This window comes from Solanum verrucosum, unplaced genomic scaffold, assembly GCF_900185275.1.
Source record: "Solanum verrucosum unplaced genomic scaffold, falcon-dt-bn FXZP01000196.1, whole genome shotgun sequence".
NCBI lineage: Eukaryota > Viridiplantae > Streptophyta > Magnoliopsida > Solanales > Solanaceae > Solanum > Solanum verrucosum.
In genome coordinates this window covers 2,389,007-2,414,342 of record NW_026020420.1, presented here as the reverse complement: position 1 = coordinate 2,414,342, position 25,336 = coordinate 2,389,007, and the positions used below count along the sequence as shown (strand labels likewise).

General features: G+C 32.7%; 4 protein-coding genes across 4 annotated transcripts; 1 reads left to right on the top strand and 3 right to left on the bottom strand.

The window, feature by feature from the left end:
• Positions 1–1,431: 1,431 nt before the first annotated feature.
• On the bottom strand, positions 1,432–4,955 carry LOC125806926 (aluminum-activated malate transporter 8). Its single transcript, XM_049486680.1, has 6 exons — positions 4,680–4,955; positions 4,347–4,487; positions 3,584–3,856; positions 2,945–3,063; positions 2,661–2,804; positions 1,432–1,968 (listed from the first exon to the last, which is right to left on the bottom strand). The coding sequence occupies exons 1-6, from the start codon at positions 4,900–4,902 to the stop codon at positions 1,432–1,434; spliced, it is 1,437 nt and encodes a 478-aa protein (XP_049342637.1). The 5' UTR covers positions 4,903–4,955.
• Positions 4,956–9,837: 4,882 nt separating this feature from the next.
• LOC125807055 (pentatricopeptide repeat-containing protein At5g65560) lies at positions 9,838–16,815 on the top strand. The gene is made up of 6 exons (XM_049486810.1): positions 9,838–12,753; positions 12,898–12,962; positions 15,076–15,162; positions 15,627–15,754; positions 15,862–16,310; positions 16,404–16,815. Exon 1 carries the CDS (start codon positions 10,005–10,007, stop codon positions 12,750–12,752), a length of 2,748 nt encoding a protein of 915 aa, XP_049342767.1. The 5' UTR covers positions 9,838–10,004; the 3' UTR covers position 12,753; positions 12,898–12,962; positions 15,076–15,162; positions 15,627–15,754; positions 15,862–16,310; positions 16,404–16,815.
• Positions 16,816–18,244: 1,429 nt separating this feature from the next.
• Positions 18,245–20,197, bottom strand: LOC125807097 (syntaxin-121-like). Its single transcript, XM_049486866.1, has 2 exons — positions 19,632–20,197; positions 18,245–18,954 (listed from the first exon to the last, which is right to left on the bottom strand). The coding sequence occupies exons 1-2, from the start codon at positions 20,117–20,119 to the stop codon at positions 18,534–18,536; spliced, it is 909 nt and encodes a 302-aa protein (XP_049342823.1). The 5' UTR covers positions 20,120–20,197; the 3' UTR covers positions 18,245–18,533.
• Positions 20,198–21,683: 1,486 nt separating this feature from the next.
• Positions 21,684–23,468, bottom strand: LOC125806925 (nuclear transcription factor Y subunit A-10-like). Its single transcript, XM_049486679.1, has 4 exons — positions 23,447–23,468; positions 22,521–22,606; positions 22,196–22,336; positions 21,684–21,932 (listed from the first exon to the last, which is right to left on the bottom strand). Exons 1-4 carry the CDS (start codon positions 23,466–23,468, stop codon positions 21,684–21,686), a joined length of 498 nt encoding a protein of 165 aa, XP_049342636.1.
• Between the last annotated feature and the right edge of the window lie 1,868 nt (positions 23,469–25,336).

The following is a 25,336-nucleotide window of genomic DNA, read 5'->3' as shown; positions in this document are numbered from 1 at the left end:
TAACTCAATTCAATTTTATGTGTTTGAAAATTTTACGCTAGTTAAATAAATTGCTCTCTAAAAAAAGTGACAAAAAAGTGAATTACGTTGTGGTTTGAGAAGTAGGGTCGTTATCAATAGGTGATAGGATTATGTGTTTAGCCACAATTAATGTTTACATACCTAATGTAGCTACTAATTAATTTAATTAACTTCAAATGGTAAGCATCATTAGTGTTGCCAAAAGGAAAAGCAGGTGGGTCATTTTTACTTTAAAGATTTTTGGTACAATAATCGTACACAAGTACATGATTTTACACGTCTTTAATTTTAATATGTTTTAGTTTTTTTTTTTTTGGTTAAAATATGTTTTAGTTAATACTACTATTACAACAACAATAAATTTAATAGACTGGTTGTATATATGGAAGGGTAAGATATGCACAAAATTTTACTATTTATCTTTGTGGGAGTAAAGATGGATTATTTTTGATAATTCCTCGACTCAAAAGAGAAGATTTCAAAGTAAGATTTCTAAAAATTATGACAACAAAATATCAAGATACAAAGCAAATGAATCAACAGATATAGTAAAACACATTGAAGCAACAAAGGGTGATAACATTCGATTACCTAACTACTAACTTTCTATCATAATCTTCGACCTCACACCTTCTTATCTAAAATTTTATCCTTAGTAACATGAGGTAGTATCCATATACTATCTAATTGTCTCCCTCAATTCGTCTTAATTTGATCTATCTCTACTTCTCCTAACTCATGCAACTCTCACAACTCCTTATTGACGCATTCACACTCCCAACTCCACTTCACATGCACGAACTTTCTCTCTTTTTTTATACCTTTTATATATTTGTATATCGAATGGGTAATTGTATACCGAAAATGACTAATTGTATATCGAGTCAGATGACAAAAAAATGGGATGATAATTTGCTGCGAATTACAATTAAAATAAACTATAACTATATCATTTAATTTGAATTAATAATTTATTATTTCATACGATTTTCCCTTTTATGAATACTTATAGTTTTACAAGAATTAATTGTATAAGCTATTCATATATTTCAGGCTAAAGTTACAAAGTAGCACATTATTGTCTTGATTTTCCGAATATAACTTAAGTAGATTGTAAGCTAGTTGCAAAAAGAAAATAGATGTAGACCAAAATACTTAATTAAAAAGAAAAATAACAAAAAGTTGCTCCTATCAAGAAGCTACATATTCATATATACAACCTATGTTGCTCGAACGTTTTTTAAAAATGATATCGCACTCATGATGAAAAAATATTCAACATTCATTTCGCGTCATTTTTAAAGAACCCGAGCAACACAGTATACAACTAACGGAAAAAACAACTTAGAAACAGAAAGTTTTAACTACTCATCAAAAAGTTCGTTTAAACTTTCCCTCCCAATACTACTCTCATTTTTTCACCACCGCCGGATTCACCTCCGCCTTTCCCGCCAGCGCTGCTCCACCACTGCAAATCTCAATCGCAACAAAATCACCACCACTGTCAACGTCGTCAACATCGACAACCGGTTTAACAATTCCGCGGTGGAGCAACTGGTGCTGCGGCGGCGGTTTCTCCGGCGACGACGAAGAAAATTCCTTGTTCTTCGCCTTTTTAAAATGTGCTTGAACCGATAGATCTTCAACGGATTCGAAGATTTTATCGATGCAATTGATGACGTCAATCAGTACGGACGCCACCGTAATCGCCGGAAAAATTTCCAATAGATCCAATTTGTTGGAGAGTAATAGTGTTTCGGTGGCGGCGAGGATCGATTTGAAGTCGTCGACGGCGGCTTTCGAGTGGCGGAGATGGATTTCTGCGGCGGAGGACGACGGTTGTGTCATGGTTTTGATGGAAAATGCTAATTCCTTTAGGACTTTACTTGACTCTATGCACATTTTTGTGCATGCTTCTTCTATTTTTTTTTGGAACTCACTTGGTACCTAAAAATAAATTAAAGTTTAATAATTAATATTAATATTAAAAAAATAATTACACAATCAAATCAATAAATAAACTATAACAAGAGGTTAAATTATTATGATAAAACTTATACTAGTATTAAACTCACATATTGGTATGAGATGGATTAAAATTAAACAGGCGTTTAACTATAGATTTCAAATATATGTATCTCGTTTCATAATTTATGGTATTATAATTGAGTTTGGTTATACTATAAATATTTGGAATAATGTTCATGTCTGAATACATTACTTAGATAGTACAATTTTAAAAGTGAAACGAGTTGGAAAACATGTATATTCCACCAAATTTTAAATACAATTTTTAGTCATGATCAAACACACCTTTTCAGATAAAGTTAAATTGTTTCGGAACAAAATGAATAATTTTCATCACTAAACGAGTTTTAAAAGTGGGACACATGAATTGCGACAGAAAAAATGTTTTTGTAATTAAGAGAATTGAGAATATTCTTTCAATAATTCCTTGTTTTGTCAGAATATTCTTCACTAACTCTATTTCGGGGAAGGAATGAAATCACTTTATAAAGTCTTACACTTCACAAATCACAATTGTGTAAGACATTTTGATTTATTTTTTTAATTTAGTGAAATTAAAATAGTAATTAATTTTTTATATGATTAAATAAAAATAATATTATATAATATACCTGAGGCTTGGAATTAAAGTAACCACTAAGTGCTTGAAGATGGCATGCACATTCTCTAGCAAGCACACCAATTTTCAAATATTGCTTCCATGGATGACGTAGCCTGAAAGATCCATGACCAGGCTCCCACCATGCAAAATTTGCCTAAACAGTATAACACGTGATGTGTGGATTAGACGTATTTTACGAGTTAGGAAGACCTTCAAGAGATTTCTCGATTATAAAAATTATAACATAAGAAGATGTTATTTGATTTTATTTTTTTTTGTTGTTGTTTTACTCACCAAAGCTTCCTCAGTGGCTTTAGAATTAAGGACTGTTTTATAGGCTCCAAGGAATCCTTCATTAGAGGCCTTTACAATTTCATCATTCTCTGAAAAGATGAAATATTCACTTCCAAAACCTGCAAAAAAAATAAAATGTATATATATATTTATTATTTGTTTTGCCCCTCATGGATCACACACATAAATAAATTTTACGTGTCACTATTTGTTTACTAGTATGTTAAAAAGGAATGACATGCAGAAGTCTCGCGTCTCACACTTTAATGAGTGGAACTGTCTTCTTCCAATATGATTGATTATGAATGGTTGACAACTAATGATTTCATTTCTATATTCATATATAACTATAAAAATATCATGACTGGCCACCAAATATAAAATCACAAGTTCTTAAACTACGTGAGTCAAATATCATCACATAAGTCGAAATGGAATAGCAACAAAGAATTTGTTTGTACCATCATACATTGTAGCATGTAATCTACCTAGCTACTTCATTCTAATATATGTAAAATCGCTACTTTTATTATTCTATATCATTTCAAACTCTAGATCATCTGCTACTCTCTGTATCGTTTCAATTTTATCAAATGTCCTTGAACGAACAAAAAAGAATGAAGTAGAAGATTCACTTACCTTCTAAGAAGTTTGCAAGTTTTTCAAGATGAGTATAAACAAGTTTATGAAGATCTTCTCCAGCCCAAACAGGACAAACAATCAAAGAGACAATCATGCATGTAGCAGCTCCAATAAGAATAGTAGACAAACGTTGATGAGCCAATTCTAATATTTTGTCCACACGATAACCAGACACAGTCACCATACTGAAGGTTAACACAAATATCAAAATTCCATAGTCATATCTCCTCTTCATGTGTGGGAAAAATCTCGTAAATGTACCTAGTGCACCTGTATATACGTTGAAAATATAATTAAGTAAATGAAAAAAAAAAGTTGAAAATTATAATTTAGTAATGTTGGCGGTTAAACTTTCTTGTTTTAGTATTTGAAGTAGAGTTGAACATCGATCATTCAGATTACGATTAAAATTGAGTGTGTATACATAAGTTTTAAATTAGATAGCTACACACTTTATTTTTTTTTGTTATTACTCTTCAATGTAAGACGTGGATGAAGTATTGAGGCCAAACTCATCTAAATTCAATATTTTCAACGTGAAACATAAGTTTTTGCATAAAAATATATTAATATTACAATAGATAATATGTATAGAAAAGTTTTTATGTCATTTATATATATCATGATTATTAATTGTTTTGTGAACCATCCATATTTTTTTTGGTGAAATGAGATTGAAGTTACTTTTTATTTTCTCATCATTATTATTTCATGAAGCTAATTATGGATTATATAATATGCTTTGACTTGCATAATATACCTAGTGTAAAGACCAAAATACCCAAAACAATGGGTTCCCCTTCTTTCCCAAATAAGTCAGCAAAATATTTTGCTCCAACACCTAATGCCCCAGCTGTTAATGTGGCAAAGCCTCTATTTAAACACTTGCTCAAAGTTGCACCTGAAAAACCAAAATAAATAAATAATTAACATTTCTAGAATCGAAAAGTTGACTCCAACACCACAATTATTCATTTCTTCAAGTTTTACTAGATAAAAGTACAGGTATCTCGTAAAATTAATTGAAGTGCAGACAAACTGACTCAGACATCACAATTATCACAAAAAAAAAGGGATAAAAGTTAGAACTTGCCTGCTGTGAATTCAAAAACAACCACCACAGTTAAAACAGCCCATATAGCTGATTGTCCAAAGCCATCATAAAGAGGCCTATAATAGTAAAACAATGAAATTAAAGTGAGTGACAATCCCACTTTAAATGCATGCCAAATTTTTCTTGGATCATCTTTTCCAATTTTCATTGTTTTCTTCACAATTTCCACAATTTTTTCCTTCAATTTTTTTGGAAAATCCATTGAAAATGATGGATGATTAATTTGGAAAATTATGGCTAAGTGTTGTTATGGAGAAGAAATTATTGAGCTAGAGTGCACTATATTTCAACAAAGCTAAGTGTAATTATTTATAGTTGGCTATAAAAGTTGAGTGAGGTTTTTTTTTATTCATTTACACATGATAATGTGTCTCTACTTAGATCTTTCGTGAGAAGGACAATTTATAAAAAAATAATTGTACTCTTTTTTTTTTTGGCTGACTGGGATTTTACTTGGATCTGAACTATATTTAATTGAAATGAACTTAAAAACTGTTTTTTCTTCAGAAATTTTGAAAAATAATGGCGACATTCTTTGCTTTTTCTGACGTATTAATGTGTTGCTATGGTAATGCTCAATGCCTTTTAATGTTCAAGGTAAATTTTAGTAATAACGGACATAATAGACTCTATAATTATAATTTCGATAATTGCACTCCATAACTATAGTTTTGTTTGCTAAGAAGGTTGTAGTTTGTATATTTCGTTTGTGAATATACAAATAAGACAAGTATATACAAATTCTATATTTATTCATTTAAGAATTTTTCAAAACTACGTTTGTATATTTCGCTTGCCAATTACAAAGAGGGTAATTTATTATGTACTTTTCATAAATCATATACAAATAGCTAGGGTAAACATATACAAAATTAAGGATTTATATAATCAGGAACCAAATTATACAAATTCTAGATTTATATAAATCAGGCGAATAGCACGAATTGAGAAAACTTTGTAACTGCAAATTACAATTTTCTTAAACTATAGTTATAATATCGAATATAAACTAAATGTTTGCTATTCTACGTAATTTTCCTTTTCTTTTTTTACTAGATGGAAAGCTGTAAAAATAAAAAGTGTGAAAACTTTGCATTGATTTACTACAAGTTCCTAGTTTTTTTTCTCTAATATTTTCTTTGTTTCATATTATTTGATTTATGAGAGAAGTATTGAAAACACTCTTAATGGCACATATTATTAGTTTCGTCCCTTAACTATTGATAGTCTTAAAAACACTCCTATACTTCAATAACTTAGATACACCTTGGATACACCCCGATCTGCCACATGACATAGCAAGTGGACTCAAACTCTTGTAGGAGTATGAGACTCTTAATAAAAAGTCGAGAGAAGTGTTGAAAACACCCCTAAACTTGACCAGAATTTAGGGGTGTATTTCACTCACCGCAAGATCGGGGGTGTTAAGTTTAATTATTTAAGTAAAATAATATTTTTAATACTGTCAATAGTTCACGGATGAAACTAATAATTCACACCGAATTTAGAGGTGTTTTCAATACTTCTTTCATTGATGTATTTTGCTAAACTAACATTATTGATGATGTTTTGAAACTCTAAATTAAACTGTTATTACTTTATATAGTTATTTAATGCTAAGAATAATATGCTCAGAAAAATAATAAAACTCATTGATTATTTAAAATAGATAAATAAAATGACTTCTTTATGATATAGAGGTCGAGAAAAATGAAATGCAAAGACTATTTGCTTATTGCTATTATGTTATAGATTATAATGTACATAGACGTCGAATGAACATAGATACATCTTCCTATAGAATACATAACATTATCATAGGTATAAATATTTAAAGGTTTTTTTTAATTCTGTTTTTCATAGATAGACACCTATACATTACAAACACTTCTTTTTGAACTAATTATACAATATTGAAATTGTTCCATTCTCACTGTACTTTACTAATTTGGCTTAGCTTTCTTGAATTTTCCTAACTCCTCAAATAGTTAAGTCAACAAATTTTGAACGTACATATGTAATACTTGATATATATGTTTTTGCAACTCACTTTTGTTCATTTTTTGGAGATGAAATAAAATGCTAGCTTAGTTGATTGAAAGAAACTAACAATTAATTACGATAAAATTGACTTTTATAATTAAGTAGTTATATCTATATAATAAATTTTCATATTTCAAATTTATAGCATGTACTGTCGTCTGTTTTGATCCAACAGACCTCATAGATTTATTTTTTTGAGCTAGATTATCTAGTCCAAAAGCATTCATTTAGTACCATATAAACTTATAAAATTCATTCTTATGCTTTTGATGAATAGTAGTGGGTAGTTATCAATACATATTATCATTGTTTTTGTTTGATTTTAATTCTTAATTGGACTCTAATCAAGACTAGATGACTTCCGAATCTTAGGTTTGATTTGATCAAAGTATTTTGTGGCTTTATGTACAAATATGTTATGTTGTTACTGTATCAAAAATGATTTTTAGGAGTAATTAATTAACGAAAATAACTTAATTGCCGTTAAATATATATTTTACAGGCAATTACTAGCTAGTGTCAATTACATTTTAGTACTCTTTACCGCTAAAGCCTACAACGATATTGGATCCAATGACAATTAACTAATGTCAATAAAAACTTTTTAACACTCTTTTGTTAATGTACGTGCATATTTATTGACACTAAAAAACTATTTTTATTATAGTGTTTCATACTTAACTTATCTAGAAAAATAAATATTTAGTTATTTTTAGAAGTAGGGTTATTCTTGGAAAATGAGTTCATCAAAACTTAGTTAGCATCATAACATTGGCAATTAGTGACTTTGAAGATGACCACTTAAAATATATATATATATATATTTTAAAAAGAAGTATAAATGACAAAGAAGAACTAGATAATGACTCACCTACTTTTATTATAAAGATCTCTATTTTATTCTTTTATTTTCATTTTTGCCCAATCTATCTATATTAATAATAGGACAAAACTGAAATCTAATACAAGTAGTTTTTTATTTTTATTTTAACAATATGCAAATAAAATTACAAATCACATGCATACTACCATATATTATCTCGGACATTCCATCTTCTATTATAATTTTTCATATATTCATTTCTTTATAATTGTATATGGTGTGTTTAGACAGCTTACGCGCATCTTAACTAATTTTATGAAATATTTATCATCTCATATCGATAATAGGTATCAAATAACTCACTTCATTGACAACTAAATTAAACCTCGGAGGCTATTCATAGATCCATTTGTTAAAAGTATATATCTCATTTGTCCCAATACTATGTATGTTATATACTTTACAAGCTTTAGTCAGCATTCAATAGTGAATACAGGATCTGATTAATTTTATAATAATTTATAATATCTAATCTTGTGTGGTATACACCTAATTAAAAAGAGAAAATATGCAGAAATCATTTGGATATTGGAATATCCACGAGGAGCTTATGGTGTTATCATCATCATAATTATTTTTGTTTCTTTTGCCCTTTTGGATGTACTTTTCAATTAAAATGCACAAATTATATCGAAAAGGTTCATAAAATGTGACACTTTATTGTGATACTATATGGTTAATTATCCATAATTAAAATGTATCTCTGGATATTAATTATAAGTAGCTACAACGATTAAACAGCAAATCACAACATGTTTTCATATATTATTATTATTTCATATTTTTAATTCTTTTTGTTAAAGGTTTGTCAGCTACCTTATCTATTCATAATGCAAATTTATGTTTGTTTTTTGTGTATCACCAATATGTTTTTCATTTATACAGTATTAGTTTGTGTAATTATAAAACTTAAGACAGACAATATTTTGCCTTGTGCCATTGAACAATAATCACCTCTTTGGAGCTAAAGGGATTTGTTAATTTGAGGGGAGAGAATGTATTTCTTGTAAAACAATAATACAAGTATATTACATGCTAAAAAAACAGGATAGTTATTATGAGAAATTTATAAGGAACACTACATTATTAGACATACATTTATATTATAAATATTAATTTTATATATACTTTCAAATAATTACGTATCTTATCACTAATTAAGAATTTTCTATCATATATTAAGAAAAAATACACCTAGATACATGTATTTTTACTATCAGATACACTAAAATAGAGAGAGAGACGAGCGAGATGGGGAGAGAGATAGTCATGTATCCAGATACATACAAATCACACCAAATACCTATAGATTATGTATGCATCTGATGTGATTCACATGTATATGGGATACCAAATACATAGAAGAGTGGCGAGCGAGGTGTGACAGAGGCGACCAAAATTTGTTGTCTATGTATCCTAGATACATGCGAATCCAATTGAATACAATGTATCTAAAACAAATTACACCTAAGTTTGACCCTATGTATCCCGAGATACATGCATTTGGACGTATCTGAACTCACCAAAATCTGGTAAGATTCTTAATATTGCATTAAAGAATATTTAAGTAATTAACTCCTAAATTAGTGAAATTTGTGTAAGTTTCCCAAAATTGCTAGAACTTTAAGTAGAGTGGCATTTATACTTAAGGGCCGTTTCATTTTAAAGCCCAGTTTTTCTGTTGGGCTAGGTGTCCACGTTAAAGTTCAGATCAAGAGAAGATTATGGGCTTGACGAAGGGCATAATCATGGGGCAAGTTTTTGCATGATTAACCTATTAAGGCGATTTTTAATTTTTGTCCTTTAAATTATAGACTAAATACTTCTAATTTTGATCTAATTTCGCATAACATAAGTTGTGCAATATCTAATTCATAACATGTACATTTATAAAACTTTTATCTTTTGTTGGAATAAATTCTCTCTCTTAAGGCATTGTACGGTTTGAAACTGAATTTATGTCTCTATCGAACATAAGTTTGGTAAAAACTATGTAAAATATAACTTATGACCTGTGGGTTATGAACTTCTTGAGGCAAAACATTCTGAAAATGAACTTATACCTCTATTGATAGGAGGGATACAATAATATATCACATCCCATCAACCAAACGACCTTCTAAATGTGGTTACAATTTATAATTTTTTGGCCAAACCCTAAATAGGGTCCTAAAAATGGTTATTTTTGTGTTTATTTTTCTTCATTTTGCAACTTCACCCCCTCTAATGTCAGCGTACTATCACCTAAGTCCGCCTCTGTCACTCAGCAAGAAATAAGTATTGCCACAGCAAAATCGCCGCTCTGTTTACCTCCATGAATACCCAAACTTGATCTCTTCTCTCTTCTTCTTCCTTCTTGGAATCGATTTTCCAAGACAATGATACAATGGACGGCGTTGTCTACTCCATTTCCATTCCGTTCAGGTCAGTCGATTTCTCTTTTCTTCTCCTTAATCAAATCTTTCCCATTTTCTGTAGCTTCTTCTCCTTCTTCTTCTCCTTCACCCATTTTGTCACCAGAAGAATCAGAACCCATTTCCATTGACCCCCTTTCTTCTCAGCTCCTCAATCTCCTTTCACACCCAAATTGGCAAAAACACCCATCTCTCAAGAATCTGATTCCTTCACTTTCCCCTTCTCGTCTCTCTTCTTTCCTCTCACAGAATCCAAATCTTAATCCCCATATCGCGTTTTCCTTCTTTGATTACCTCTCACGGCTTCCTTCTTTCAAACCCAGTGTTCAATCTTATGCACCCCTTTTGCGTATTTTGATTTCCAATAAGCTTTTTCAGGTCGCGGAAAGAACGAGACTTTCTATGATTAAATCATGTGGAACAACTGAGGATGTCGTTTTTGTGATGGGTTTTGTGCGGGAGATGAATAAATGTGATGATGGGTTTAGGTTTAAGCTTAATGGGTGGGGTTATAATACATTGTTGATGGCGTTATCGCGGTTTGTTATGGTTGATGATATGAAATGTGTGTATAATGAGATGTTGAATGATATGATTAAGCCTGATGTTTATACTTTTAATACTATGATTAATGGTTATTGTAAATTGGGTAATGTAGTTGAGGCTGAGGTTTATTTTAGTAAGATTTTGCAAGCTGGTTTGAAGCCGGATACACATACGTACACGTCGTTTATATTGGGGCATTGTAGGAGAAAAGATGTAAATAGTGCTTTTAAGGTTTTTAGGGAAATGCAGAATAAGGGTTGTCGAAGAAATGTGGTATCGTACAATAATTTGATTCATGGCTTGTGTGAAACGAGGAGGATTGATGAAGCGATGAAGCTGTTTTTGGAAATGGGAGATGATGGTTGTTCTCCTAATGTCCGGACATATACGATTCTCATTGATGCATTGTGTCGATTGGATAGAAGGGTAGAAGCATTGAGTTTGTTTGATGAGATGAGGGAGAAAGGTTGTGAGCCCAATGTTCATACTTACACTGTTCTCATCGATGGTTTGTGTAAAGACTCTAAGCTTGACAAAGCAAGAGAGTTACTAAATGTTATGTCGGAAAAGGGGATAGTTCCGAGTGTGGTGACATACAATGCTTTGATTGATGGATACTGTAAGAAAGGTTTGGTTGATGTTGCATTAAGTATTTTAGACACAATGGAATCGAATAGTTGTATCCCAAATGTACGTACATACAATGAATTGATTTCTGGCTTTTGTAGGGCGAAAAAGGTGCATAAGGCAATGTCACTACTTGATAAGATGCTTGAGCGCAAACTGTCTCCTAGTAATGTCACTTTTAACTTGTTAGTTCATGGACAGTGTAAAGAGGGTGAAATAGATAGTGCATTTAGGTTGCTTAGATTGATGGAGGAGAATGGTTTAGCTCCTGATGAGTGGACTTATGGTGCTCTAGTTGATGGCTTATGTGAAAGAGGTAGAGTTGAAGAAGCTAACACCATTTTTAGTTCTGTGAAAGAGAAGGGTATAAAGGTTAATGTTGCAATGTACACTGCTCTAATTGATGGACATTGCAAAACTGAAAAATTTGATTTTGCCTTCACATTGTTTAAGAAGATGATCGAGGAAGGTTGCTCCCCAAACACATGTACTTATAATGTGCTGATTAACGGGTTGTGTAAACAGGGTAAGCAGCTAGAAGCAGCACAATTACTTGAAAGCATGCCAGAAAGTGGTGTAGAACCCACAATTGAATCCTACAGTATCTTTATTGAGCAACTACTAAAAGAATGTGCCTTTGACCATGCTGACAAAGTTTTTAGTTTAATGATATCTAAGGGGCACAAGCCGGATGTCTGCATTTACACTTCATTTCTAGTTGCATATCACAATGAAGGGAAATTGAAAGAAGCGGAAGATGTGATGGCTAAGATGGCAGAGGCAGGAATTAGGCCAGATTTGATGACCTATACAGTAATGATTGATGGTTATGGTCGTGCAGGATTATTAAATCGAGCCTTTGATATGCTAAAATGTATGTTTGATTTTGGATATGAACCTTCTCATTACACCTATTCTGTTTTGATTAAACATTTGTCCCAAGGAGGACTTGATCTCAAAATAGAGGCCAGTTCGATTAATATTGCTGATGTGTGGAAAGTAGTGAAATATGAAACTTTGCTTAAACTCTTTGATAAAATGGAGGAACACGGATGTCCTCCTAATACAAACGTTTTTAGTTCGCTTGTTATTGGTCTCTGTAGAGAAGGACGTCTTGGGGAGGCTTCGAGGTTACTTGATCATATGCAAAGTTGCGGAATGTCTTCTTCTGAAGATATGTACACCTCAATGGTAAATTGTTGTTGCAAGTTGAGAATGTATGAGGATGCAACAAGATTTCTTGACACTATGCTTACACAAGGTTTTTTACCACGCTTAGAGTCATACAAGCTCCTTATATGTGGGTTGTATGATGATGGAAATAATGATAAAGCTAAGGCAGCCTTCTTTCGACTTCTTGATTGTGGGTACAATAATGATGAAGTAGCTTGGAAACTTCTAATTGATGGCTTACTTAAGAGGGGACTTGTAGATAGATGTTCTGAGTTGTTGGATATTATGGAGAAAAATGGTTCTCGACTTAGTTCCCAGACATATACATTTCTGCTAGAGGGACTTGATAGAACAGACAACAAATGAAGTATGAAGTTCCAGCTATTTGTGATTCTATTCCATATGTTTGTTCAGTCAAGCATGTCCACAACTAGAATTCACGTGCACCTTAGTACCCTGTGGCCCAAATAATGATTTCTCATTTCCATTCTTGTGGGCTGTTCTTTTTAAGGGGAATTTGCCTTCCATGAGATCAGTTTGGAGTCCCCATATGGTATATGCAGCTACGTCTGACAGGTAACAGGCAAGTTTCCGTTGCTTTCTTAACTTGTTCTTCCACTCCTCCATCTATTTTCATCTTTAGTGTGTTCTTTATACTTTTTATTAAAGTGGAAGGTGGATAAAATTGTAAAAAAAATTATGTCTCGTTTGTGGATCTAAAACATGTTCTATTGATTCTATTTCAAAATGCTGTGAACTATTTATAATTATGTCATTTTATTGCTGTAGAGATCACATTTCTAGGCATGGGGGCAACCTTTAATGGCAGAAATTGCTAAAAACGTACCTTCATCACCCAAGAACTCCATTAGAACCCTCTCTTAAGCTTTCTTTCTGGTTCTGAAAAGAAATGTTTTTATGGGTTAAAACGTTGTATAGCCGACATACCATATTTTTGACCCGACCCGGTTTGCAACCCGGATTCTGCCCAGACAGTCTGCAGTAAAACACTCATAACTTCTTACTCCGATGTTGGTTTGATGTTAGGTTTTCTTCATTGCAAACTAGACTTGTAGACCTTCGATTTGATAGGTCATGGGCCTTATTAAATCTTTATATATTGGGAGAAAACATCAAAGACATTTGACCCAAAGTTCAGAAAATTTTATTAGAGAAACTTACAATAACTTTTGCCGACCTTTGTTTCGCTACTTTTCTTGACTTCAAAACTTAAAATACAACCATTGTGCTATTATTATACCTCATAAAACATTATTCTTAGCATAGACACTCATAGGCTCTTCCCGGGAGGTATGGGTTCATTTAAGCCTTTCAAATGGGCGAGGTGCTACATGAGCCATTTCTTTAACCCCGAACCTTTGTTTGAGGGATTCCTTTGACATGATTTTCAGAACTCTCAATTATAACTTAAATGTTTAAACTATTAATACACTTGATTTTTGAAATACTCTCTTTATAAGTAGTTTGAAGAGATATGGTAGGTGTTTGGTTTTGATGAATCATCTGTTTAGGCTAGCAGCCGTGAGCTGCTACTCTGTGACAGTCAAAAAGATTTTTCAATAATAAGCTAGTTTTCTCCTCTCTAAAACAAAAATAATTTAAGCAAATTGTAACTAGAAAAACATCTTATTCATCAGAGATGGAGTCAAGTTCCGTTCTTCTATTCTTTAAAGTTTTAACAAAAGTACTCTTAAGCAAGATGCTGTGTTTTTAAGACTCTGCTAGAATTCACATTGTTAAGCAAGATGGTTTTACCCTGAAACCTTACCCCTGCCTCTACCCTTCCCTTGTTTTATGAGAAACACTGTGTACTATGATTCAGTATGTGCAATTCTATTTCCTTTTCAGGATAAGCACTACTCTGTCTCTTTAGGTGGTACATATTGCTAGATATTTTCTTGATGCTGATGATTTCTGGAATTTCTATTTTGGTTATGGGATTAAGTCAATTTTTTGATGGTTTCTTTTTATATTCAACTTGTGTTAAATGGTATACATGAGTAGTTTTTGGTCATGACGGGAGGGGAGGCTTGGGTTTGTTTGACTCATCAGGCACAGACAGTGGCTTTTTCTGTTTTAAATCTTTTAGTTCTTTCCTTCTATCGCGATTCCTTCACCATTATGTGTTGTCTTTTCTCACATTTGTATTTCTTGGTGTTGATCCATGTGATTTATTTATAGGTATGTTGATCCATGCGATTAATATATTGCCTTTCTCCATAAATCAATTTGCAAGGAACCAGTAGAGACAAAAGGGGTTGGTGTCTTATCTTTTATCATTTGATGATGTTATATTCTACATTGTTTTCGATGTATTTGGTTTGGACTGTGGCGTGCGGTTAATACTCTGCTTCAAAAGTTAAGAAAGCAAGGGAATGGAAGAGACAAGTAGAGAAAATCAAAACATGTCTCTTGCCTAGTTTGGTCGTAATCTATGCGGTGGTGGGAAGTTTTAGAAGAGACCACAGGGAGGAGATAACATTACTCTGGATAAGCGAGAGAAGAAAATCATTTTCTTTTCACTCTTTCTTATTTTTCTCTTCATTTCCCTTTATAATTTCTCTCCTTTCCCTTGGTGTTTTTTTTATATTCCAAAACTAAAAGAAGCAATTAGACTAGAGATATTTTCTTCTCCTTATCCATCCTCACATGTTCTTCATCTATGCAGGGAGTGCCAGCACTTGATGTGCCAGAATTGTTGGCATATTAGTTAGGCAGTCGCGCCCATTTCTGGATCAATTTGGAATAAGAAAAGGTAATAGTTCATTTGTGATTTACAAATATACGTGTTGATTTTTGATTATCTTAGTTGCTTATATTCTGTTTGCATTACCTCTTCATGGAATGCTAAATATTTTCTCATTCTCAAAAAAATATTTGTTCTGTTTGCAATACTTGACCTGTGCATTTAGTCTACGTGAGTGCTCTTTATTTTCTTTTTCTTTTTGATGCTTAGTCTATTTAATTGTTGAAGGTAAGATAATCTTCACTAGCATAAGTAGCTATGGTGATATTACCTATGCTCCTGTTTTGATATTTTATCAGTGCTTTAACTTTGCTCTAGATATTCACTTATTCTTTTTGGACATATATAGTAGGACAGATAGCCTACTCTTGCACATAAAGTAGGATGGTTAGCTTACCTTTGCATCAAGGTGTGAAATTTCTAAAAGATATTCTCATTTTATATTTATTGTAAATTGTTGCACATATATCCAGGAACATTTTCATCTTGTGTGAATTCTGCAGTAGGACTGTTACTTACAGGCTTTCAACAAGTAAAATGGGATAGTTTCTCCATCATTTATCCTTGACATGTCCAGCATGAAGCATTTACATGATATACTGTGAGTAATAGACAGATGTTAGTTGGATGTCATAATTTAACAATCAAGCTTGATGTGTCGATGGACACTATAAGTTATCTTCTCTGGCTCTTAAATTTATTTATCAGAAAAGATTGTGGATGTCTGTGCAGCAAGGGTCGAAGCAAACTTTTACTACACCACTTACCCGGAGGAGGGTCCTCATGGTTGAAAGTGAAATTATGAATGATGATCTGGATATAAGAACCATGGTCATTGTTATGAAGGTGGATTTTGAGGAGATTCTACCAAGCAGAATCTATCAGATGATAGAAGGCATGTAGTCACAACGGCTAGCCTTCCTTCAATAACAGGAACTGCTGTAAATCTTCTATTCCAAACAGCTCACTTAGCCAGATCAGAAAAGCAGAATGCTATGTTACTGGTTCCATGGCTATGTAAATCTGACCAAGAGCTAATTTTTCCTAACCATCTTTCATTAAGTTCTCCTGAAGATCAGGACCTTTATATATGCAATTGGCTTGAGGAGCGAATTGGTTTCAAGGCTGACTTCAGGATTTCATTTTACCCTGGAAAGGTAGTCCCTGATTAACAGCTAAATAAATTATAATATGATAGGCGAAGATGTTGAGATGGATGTGATTATTAACAAATATTTTTTCCCTTGCAGTTCTCCAAAGAAAGGCGGAGTATAATACCAGCTGGAGATACTTCTCAGTCTATCCCGTCAAGGGATGCCGATGTTGCAAAATTTTAGAGGAGCCAGAACATCTCAGTTGGTACCACCCAGGCAAATGTTGGAGTGATAAATTTAAATCATCTTGTTGGCGTTGTCCACACAAACTATTTGGAATATATCAAGAGGGAAATGAATGGGGCTCTTCAAGCTTTTTTTGTGAAACATACTAACAATTGGGTAACGAGAGCATACCAAGACAAGGTATGTTTAGTCTATGGATTAATTCTCCTCCATAGAAGAAGAAAGAAGGAAACTGTGGTCACATGCATTTAGCATTAGAAGATGCCTTAACTGCATTTTAGAGCACCATGTTCTTTTATTAATATTAAAACACCCTACCTGTTATTTCATTTTTGTCTTAATTGAGATGTCAATATTGCTGTTTAGGTATCCAGGATTTACTCAAGTTTTTGGTCTGCAATGTTCACAGTGTCGGTCCAAAGTTTCTGAAAAAGGAGAAAAAGTGGCAGCAGATAGATGAAGCGACCAGCAAGTTTTCTCTAATTGAGCATCTTTCTTAGGCAAAATGGTCTGGGCGAATATACTGGGAGTTAATAGATCTCTTAAGCAAAGCACAAGAATGACCTTAATGGCTTTAATTTGGAGGTATATGGCAATGGGGAAGATGCTCATGAGGTGCAGAGTACAGCAAAGAGGTTAAATCTTGATGTCAGCGTCATGAAAGTAGAGACAATACACATGATTTTCTTCATGGGTAAGAATCCTAATGTAGAACTTAGGGCATTATTTAGTGCATCTTTTTTCCGTTTTTGTCCAATGATCTATAAAGCATCATTAGGGATAACATTCTGTTCCCTGTGGCAAAATGATTTTAGAATGACTGTTAATGCATAAATGACTAAGATGGTAAAGAGTATTCGTATGATCTGCAATGTTAACCTGAAAACTAATTGAGCACATTCTTACCTGATTTCTGTGATGTAGAGTATGAGACAGATATACTCACCTGGGAGATTTTCAATCTTACTCGGATACAAATGTTCTTATTCATTTAAAGGGTGAAATCTCCTGAATTACTTCACTTGTGTAAAGTCTTAAACTTTTTCTCCTTGACATCTTCTACAAATACTGAATACAATTTTTTTTTTCTTGGGATTTTTCATTGACATGGTACTTCCAATTGCTAGATCTTAAGCTTGATCAACTATGTTGAATGCAGACCCTTTGCTGCCTTTTGTTTGATGCTAGTTATTGTTTTCCCCATTTCCTTGTTCTCTGTTAGATTCTTTACTGTTCAGCTTTTAACATAGTTTTGCTTCCAGTGCTGTGCTTTGCACTACCATGGCTGAGCTCTTGCAATGCGGAAATTTGGACCACTGTTGGATGAATTTTTCCAGGTATTCCCAATCCTGCTCGACTTACATGATGCCTGAAGACTTTGTAGCAAAATTTGAAGAGGTACACAGACGTTCATGGAGTTTTCTGGCCTCGATAAGGTTTTGACTATTGAAACCAGACTGGACAGGAGACGTTGGAAGGGCCCTGGATTAATCTTGTAATGCTAGGTTGGTAACACTACAAATATAAGAAGACAAGTCATGTGTGCTGGCTAATTAAATTTTATTGATGTATGCTAAATGTCTTGTTTAATTGTTCTATTATCAAACTTTCTCAAGGTTATAATAAACTTTTACAAGTATAATATGACATGTTCCTTGAAATCTTGTACTGAAACTGCAGGCTTAAATCTTCATAGTGTCATGCCACATGCATTTATGAATTCAGAAAAGTTCTAAAAAAACAAACAAAAGTATCACCAACAAAAGATTAGATATAAACCCAAATGTGTATAAACAAGCAAATAGCACAAAACAGTCTCCCTCAGCTCCATTTCTACTTTAGCAATAATTTAATTACAAAGAGAACTCCAAACATTAGAAATATGAAAAAAAGAAAGATACTCCGATGCACAAAGCATCTCGTGTTGATGCAGGGCCAGGGAAAGGCGACACCCTAAGGGGATGTTATGTAGACAGACTATCTTGACGTGCAAGTATTAGTGACTAATTTCACGGTTCAAGCCCAACATGTGAGTAATTCTTATTTCTTCCATGGTTGAATAGAAAGAACCACCACCAAGACAATAATGAGCAAAATAATAATGGCAATACAAGTCCATTTTCTTGAACTTTTCTGGTGTTTTCTTGCTACCTCAAGCTGCTGAGCACCACCTCTCACAAATGAACTGGCTCTATTGACTTGACTTTCAATGTCATCTAGCTGTGCTCCTTGACTTTCCACTAAAACAGCCATGTCCATGAAAACTTGATGCAATTCTTTCAGATTTCTCTCTAATTCCTTCACAGCTTCATGCCTTTCTTGAATCTCCATAACTGTGTCCATTACTTGTCCTCTTCCTTGCTCCTGTATTGCTTTCTGCAAAAATGTCTCACTTTGGCCAGTGGATATTAGAGTATCCAGTGTACCTTCATCTGGATTTTCTCCCGTCACCGTGTAGTACCTGTTGATTTAAACTCTTAAAGTAGTCAGAAGTCGTGATCCCGAGTCTCATCCACATTCATTATAAAAAGAATCAGAGCCACATCATACATGAGAGGATCAACATTGTGTTCTCTCTAACAGTTTCAGCTTTCAGATGAGATAACCACATACTTCAATCTAAACAGAATAGGTAAAGGTCCGGATTTCAAATGTCCTTAGAAAAATCTCATATTTTCCCTTGATCCATAACGGAGCTTCAACATGAAGGTAATTTTAAACCATAGTCTAAAGTTGAGGGCCTTTTTCTTGAAGAATTTGGACAAGTAGACCTACGTTTCACCCGGAGCTCCATTAATCCATAAGGAACAAATACAAAACAATTTACTAACGGCAAGAACACGAATGAATCAAAAGTCAAAGATGCTCCGTGTAATTCCACAAAGTGGGATCTGGAAGGGTAGAATGTATGACGTTATCCCTACTATAGAGAGACTGTTTCCAATAGACCTCGATTCACACACAAAAAAAAAAACAGTCCAAAGCAGTCCAAAGAAAGAACAAATGGAAGTCAAAACAATTAGGTGAAAGTTCAGATAACCAGCCAACTGAGTTACTAACATTTCTCGGGAAAATAACAAATAGTAACAAAAACATCACATAACACAAATGCAAGATTTAAAGTTGATTCAACAATACCTTCTCTGAACAGTTTCTCTATACTCAGATGCCATTCTTTGCCTTAATTCATTGAACTGATTCATAGATTCTTGAAGTTTTTTCCTCAATCCATTCACAACAGAGGTTCTTGTTCTATCTGATGAACTTCCAGGTCCACAACCAGGTACACTTCGATTAGCAGCATTAGATCGATCTAATGCTTCTAATCGAACTTTGATAAATTTCGCCTTTTTCAAAGCTATCGAAACATCATTATCCATCTTTGTTCTGAGATCTTTGACATTTTTGGCATTGTGCAGAGTCTTGCTCTGTTCATGTGAATTGTGGAGTTGGGTATGAATCTTTTCGAGTTCTTTAAGCTCGTCTTTAATGGTTTCTACATCTTCGAAGAATTTATCAAGATTGACACCTCCAGTTTGTCTCATTTGTATTCCAGGTGATTCTTGATTTGGGGATTGTTCTTCATTTCTGAAACGAGAAAATGATCCTGAGAATAGATCATTCATTGTGAAATTCTTATGCTAGAAACAATTTCAAGATTTTGATTGGAAATTTTGGTTGAGATGGGTTTTGAAGGGTTGAAGTGGGGGTGGGAAGGGGGTGGGGGTAAGGGGTTGAAATTAACTAGTTCTTGAATGGCAGGCTGGAGAGAAGACTTGTCAAAATGGTTGTCTACTTCAACAACTATGGTGACAAGTTGGAAGGAAAAAATATGAGTTTAAAAAGTCAATTGATATTAATGTATTAGTCTTCACTATTCAATGTATATTAAAATAGATAGTGACTTCGGGTTGTGGTGGAGTGGTGGATATTCGTTCATCCTTAACTAGATGTTATATATTCGATGTCTTCCCTATGGTGGCACGGGTCATAGTCATGCTTGAAATGAAGTTTGTGTGGTAGACTTAGTTAAAAAATAAAATTGTGCATTTGCTATAAACTATAGATTTTGATATGATGGTAAGAACTCAAATCTAAGATTCGAGAGTTGGATATAGAGTCGTCCTAGGTTTGAAGCGCTTTGAAACTTTATTGATGTGAATCTAAATTAGTCGAGCTCTATAGCTGATAACTGACACTAAGTGAGAAACCAAAAAAATAAATATATAGAGACTAAAGGTTATGGTAGAATGATGATTACTCCTCCATCTTTAACTAAATATTTCGGGTTTCAAAGTCTAACAAAAAAGATTAATATAGACTAGGGTAGTGAGCATTCCTCTATCATATACCACATGTCTCAAGTTCAAGTTTTGAATATATAATTAGTTTTGATAGGAATCACTCTACCTTCTAAATTGAACTTTCCGACACGATTTCAAAGTAATCTGACCTGAAAGCGAATACCCTTAGAAAAAAGAAGGAAATGGTCAAAACTCACAAGTATGGTTAAGATTGACTGGGTCTAAGTCTAACAGGGCCGGGGTTTATACGTCAGAGAATTTTGAGTACCATAGAGAATGTTCTCATCTGAAAGGCTGTTTTGGCTTACATATTAATCATGGACAAATTATAACACTAGAATTGTCTAAGTAACAAATAAATATGAAAAACTAATACTTGGATACAATTTTAAATGGACTGAACATCTGGAGCTTGAACAATATAAGACACGACCCAACATCAGAAACAATGAATTGAAATGAGTCTTACTCTGATACCATAGTACAAGTCCAGTCTCAAACACACCAAATACTAAATCAATACTTCAATTCAATTTTTACAAATCAACATATACACAACATCACATACTCGATAATTTGAACCTTCATAAACTTATATCGATTTAGGATATACGTCCTACTATAAAGAAAAAGTGCATTAAGGTTTTAGCACTTCGTAACATCCATGTAGCTATCTGAATAGCTACATGGAATGATATATAGAAGCAACCTTAATGAGTATAGCCAAGGATGATCTGCCTATTCTAGAAACCAAATCGCGGTAGGAACAGAGTCCATAGACCTCAATTTGGTTGTAGTAAGGGTAAAACGTCATCAATTTCTGGGGTTTCTGCAGCAGTAGCTATCAACTGCTGCTGCAGAACCCCACTTACTGGCCATGAAAATTTCATGGCCAGTATCCAATAGAGGACATATTGTTAGTTGTTTCCTTTATTGAGTTAAAATTGAATACATCAGACTGCAAAACTTCAGAATTTTGTGATATAGTGTGATGACATTTCTTGTTGCTAGTCTTGGTTGTACCGTTTGCATTATCGTTGATACTTCCATTCGTCTTCCTCGTGTTCAAGAAGCGGCCCCCACCTCCCCTAGGTCTACTCTTGGCATGGAGATGGCGCGAGAGGTGCAAGAATGGCTGTAACCATTAAACCAATACAAAAATTAAGCAACCAAAGTGAGAACATGAAAGGAACTTTGGGTACGAGGAAAGAGAAGAAGCTAGCTGGAAGTAATCTCTTCGTCTCAATTAACTATCATTCCTTTCTAAAGAGAGTGCTAAAATTTATGCACTTAATAGGGATAGAGAGCACATTGCTAACATGAAAATGCCAGTTGTTACCATAGTAACTACATGAATCAAAGTCATCTATAACTATTTAGCCAAAAGAAGAATTTTACCTTACGCGGTTTAAGTAAGTTCTTCTCCATTTCCTTTGCGCGGAATTTTCTACGCCTAAGTATCCCATGATATTGCTTGGCATTGACAAATATTGGGCTTTCATCATGGGAGGTCAAATTCAATGGTAGCATAATCCGGCCCTTCAAAATTTTGAGAATACAAAGTCCATTATTAGTATATTACTTTCTGCGTTTTGATAAATATAGTTGCTGATAATTCAGATACAAAACTTGCATATAAAAAAATAGGGATACTTAAGGTGTAATAGTATGAAAAGGCCTTTTATATCGATGATGTATATAATTTTAATCTAGAAAACTTTACCAGGGGTTGACCAAATAAACCTAGATCAAAGTGGCCTTGATAGTCCATAGTATATGATTGCATAGAAACACCTGATTCATGAGAGTCTGCATAGATATTAATAAGAGTTTAATGGAAGTTTCATACAAAAGCATAACTCCAATTTTGTTAATTAAATCAATATAGAAGGTATCCTTAGTAAAAACAGATGAAGGAAAGGTGAAATTGGTTAGATAGTGAATCGAAGGGTCTCTCAGAAACAACCTCTCTATCGTACTAAGTTAGAAGTTGTGTACATTCTACGTTCCTCCTAGAGAAATTACAACCATTTCCTTCAAATCTCTTGTTGATCTTCCGTTTGTGTGTTGGGCTAAGACAATTTAAAGATATTCTCAACAATGATATGTGTGATACCATTCGTTTTGAGACAATTTCACATGATTTAATTTTCTTCAAAAAGTTTTTTGTAGTTTCACATGACCAATAAAAGTATCTTTATACTTTATATTATGTTTCTTTTCGCTATCAATATGAGATTTTGTTCGTTCACCCAACAATTTCCCTTTTGAACTAAATTCCACAATATGGGCCATTGTCAATCCCTCAAACTAAATTCTACATGACTCATCACTCAAAACAATTAGGACAATTATTAATTACTGAGACGGTAATTATTTCAAATTATAAAGTAAATTAGTATTTATGGTAGAATATTTGTGTAATTATTCGAATAGTTTTTCCTTATTTTATATACAATATGTGCCTAAGCCCATGGTGAAGCAAGATTAAAATTAGAAATAGAAGTTTATTGTAATTTATTTAATTATAATCAAAACACATATTTTATATTATATATCCTTTATTATTTAATTTCAACATGTATTATAACTCAGAATTGTTCTCTATAAATAACCTAAATTAACTATAAAAGATAAAGAGAATATTACCAGAGGACATAGGCTGCTCCATAGATAATATTATTCTAAAATAAATTCCTGCAATCCAACAACAAACAATAATTGGACATCAAATTAAATAAGGACATTTTTTCACACTTAACTTCACCAACCAAATTATACAAAAAAATAAAATAAAAATGAATTGAACTTCTTAAACAGTGGTACTTAAACAACATAGAATGAATTAAGATTGGTAATCAATTGAATATCCTTTGCCAGAAAATCATATTATGTATACTAAAAATTGAATTGTGTATACAAATCGAAAATTACACTATACATAAAATCTTGAACGTCTTTTAATGAAATTTTTATCTACGCCATCACTGGTAGTAACTCTTCTAGCCACAATTATAAATCTTAATTTCTTACATATCTAACTCTACATTATTATATATAGTAAGGGAAATCAAGATAAATTAGAAGAAAAACAAGGAACATATAAATGAAATTCAAATAAAATTAAAATTACTAGTCACTCACTACATAAAAATACTAAGAGTATGAACATAACTAAGATCATTAATCACATATGGATCACACAAAGTTAGTAGATATAAAAAAAAAAAAATACTAAAAGCAAATTAAACAAGAGCTCTACTAAATATAAAATTTGAAGCATGTATTTTATTTTATTTTTGAAAAAAAAAAAAAACTAAAGAAGTTAGCTGAAGAAGAGAAGAGTGACATACTCACAAAGAGAGAGGAAAGAAATGGCAAATAGATAGAAGTATCCTATGAAATCTAGCCCAATTAAAGACTATATATATCATAAGGAAAAAAAAAGGAAAATGTTTATCTTTTATTTTCCTAATAAATCTCTGTCCAATTGGTCCCTAGCCAAGTGTCATCAATTGTATGTATGTGCACTTTGATCATTTAGTCATATGCTTTTATGAATACCTATGTTATTAGGTGTACATATAATTTTGTGCTATTTAGATTTGTGGTTTAGCTATTCAGTTGGTTAGTTAAAGGGTGCGTAAGGGTATTTTTGAGTTAAAAATATAACGTTAAGGAGGATAAAATTAATCTATTTCATATGCATTTTATATTCTTACCTTTATGATGAACATTGTTTGATATTCTTGATGTTATTTTTTTTTAATTGAAAAATAAGGGCAAGAAAAAGAACTCATAAGAAGTGGTAATTTTACTGTTATTAGTGGGTGGAAAGAGGATGACAACTATAATCTTGTAGTATAAATATTTGAGTTAATTATGTATTTCGAGTTTGAGTTTTAAAAATAAAAAATATTTGGATTAGGAGTGTTCCCCTTTAATGAATCTTACTGTTTATAAATGACAAATGTAATGTTGTGGGTGGGGGAATGACTAGGGCTTTTAGATAATTGATAATTGAGGTGCTTTTTTGTTGGTTTTCACACTTGGCATAAATCTATACAATTGGCTCCCACTATTATAATTGGTTGGTGAAGTATTTTAGTATCTCTAGATGACCACTATAGATAATAACGAATGTAGTGGGATGAATAAGATATTTTCGTACTTTAATTTAAGATTTCGAGTTTGAATTTTGAAAAAAAAAATCATAATAGAAAGCGTTTCTTTTTTGAATGAATCCTATATAGTAAGAACTTAGATTAGACTACTCAATAGATTTTGAATACCATATGTATGAGCAAATGCATTTGGAAAAAATATTGTTATGTTTTTCTCCTCTTTTCTTTTTTTAATAATTGTGGTAGTATCATATATAAAAAGTAATCATCTAGTGTTGTTGTCTTTACTGAAATTTGAACTTGAAACTTCATGATTTTCAATTCACTTCGTTGATCATTAGGCCACGTAATGTTTTTTTCTCTTTGTTGTTGTTGGACACTTCTAAATCAAAGTACACTTTTATTTTGGTTAAAA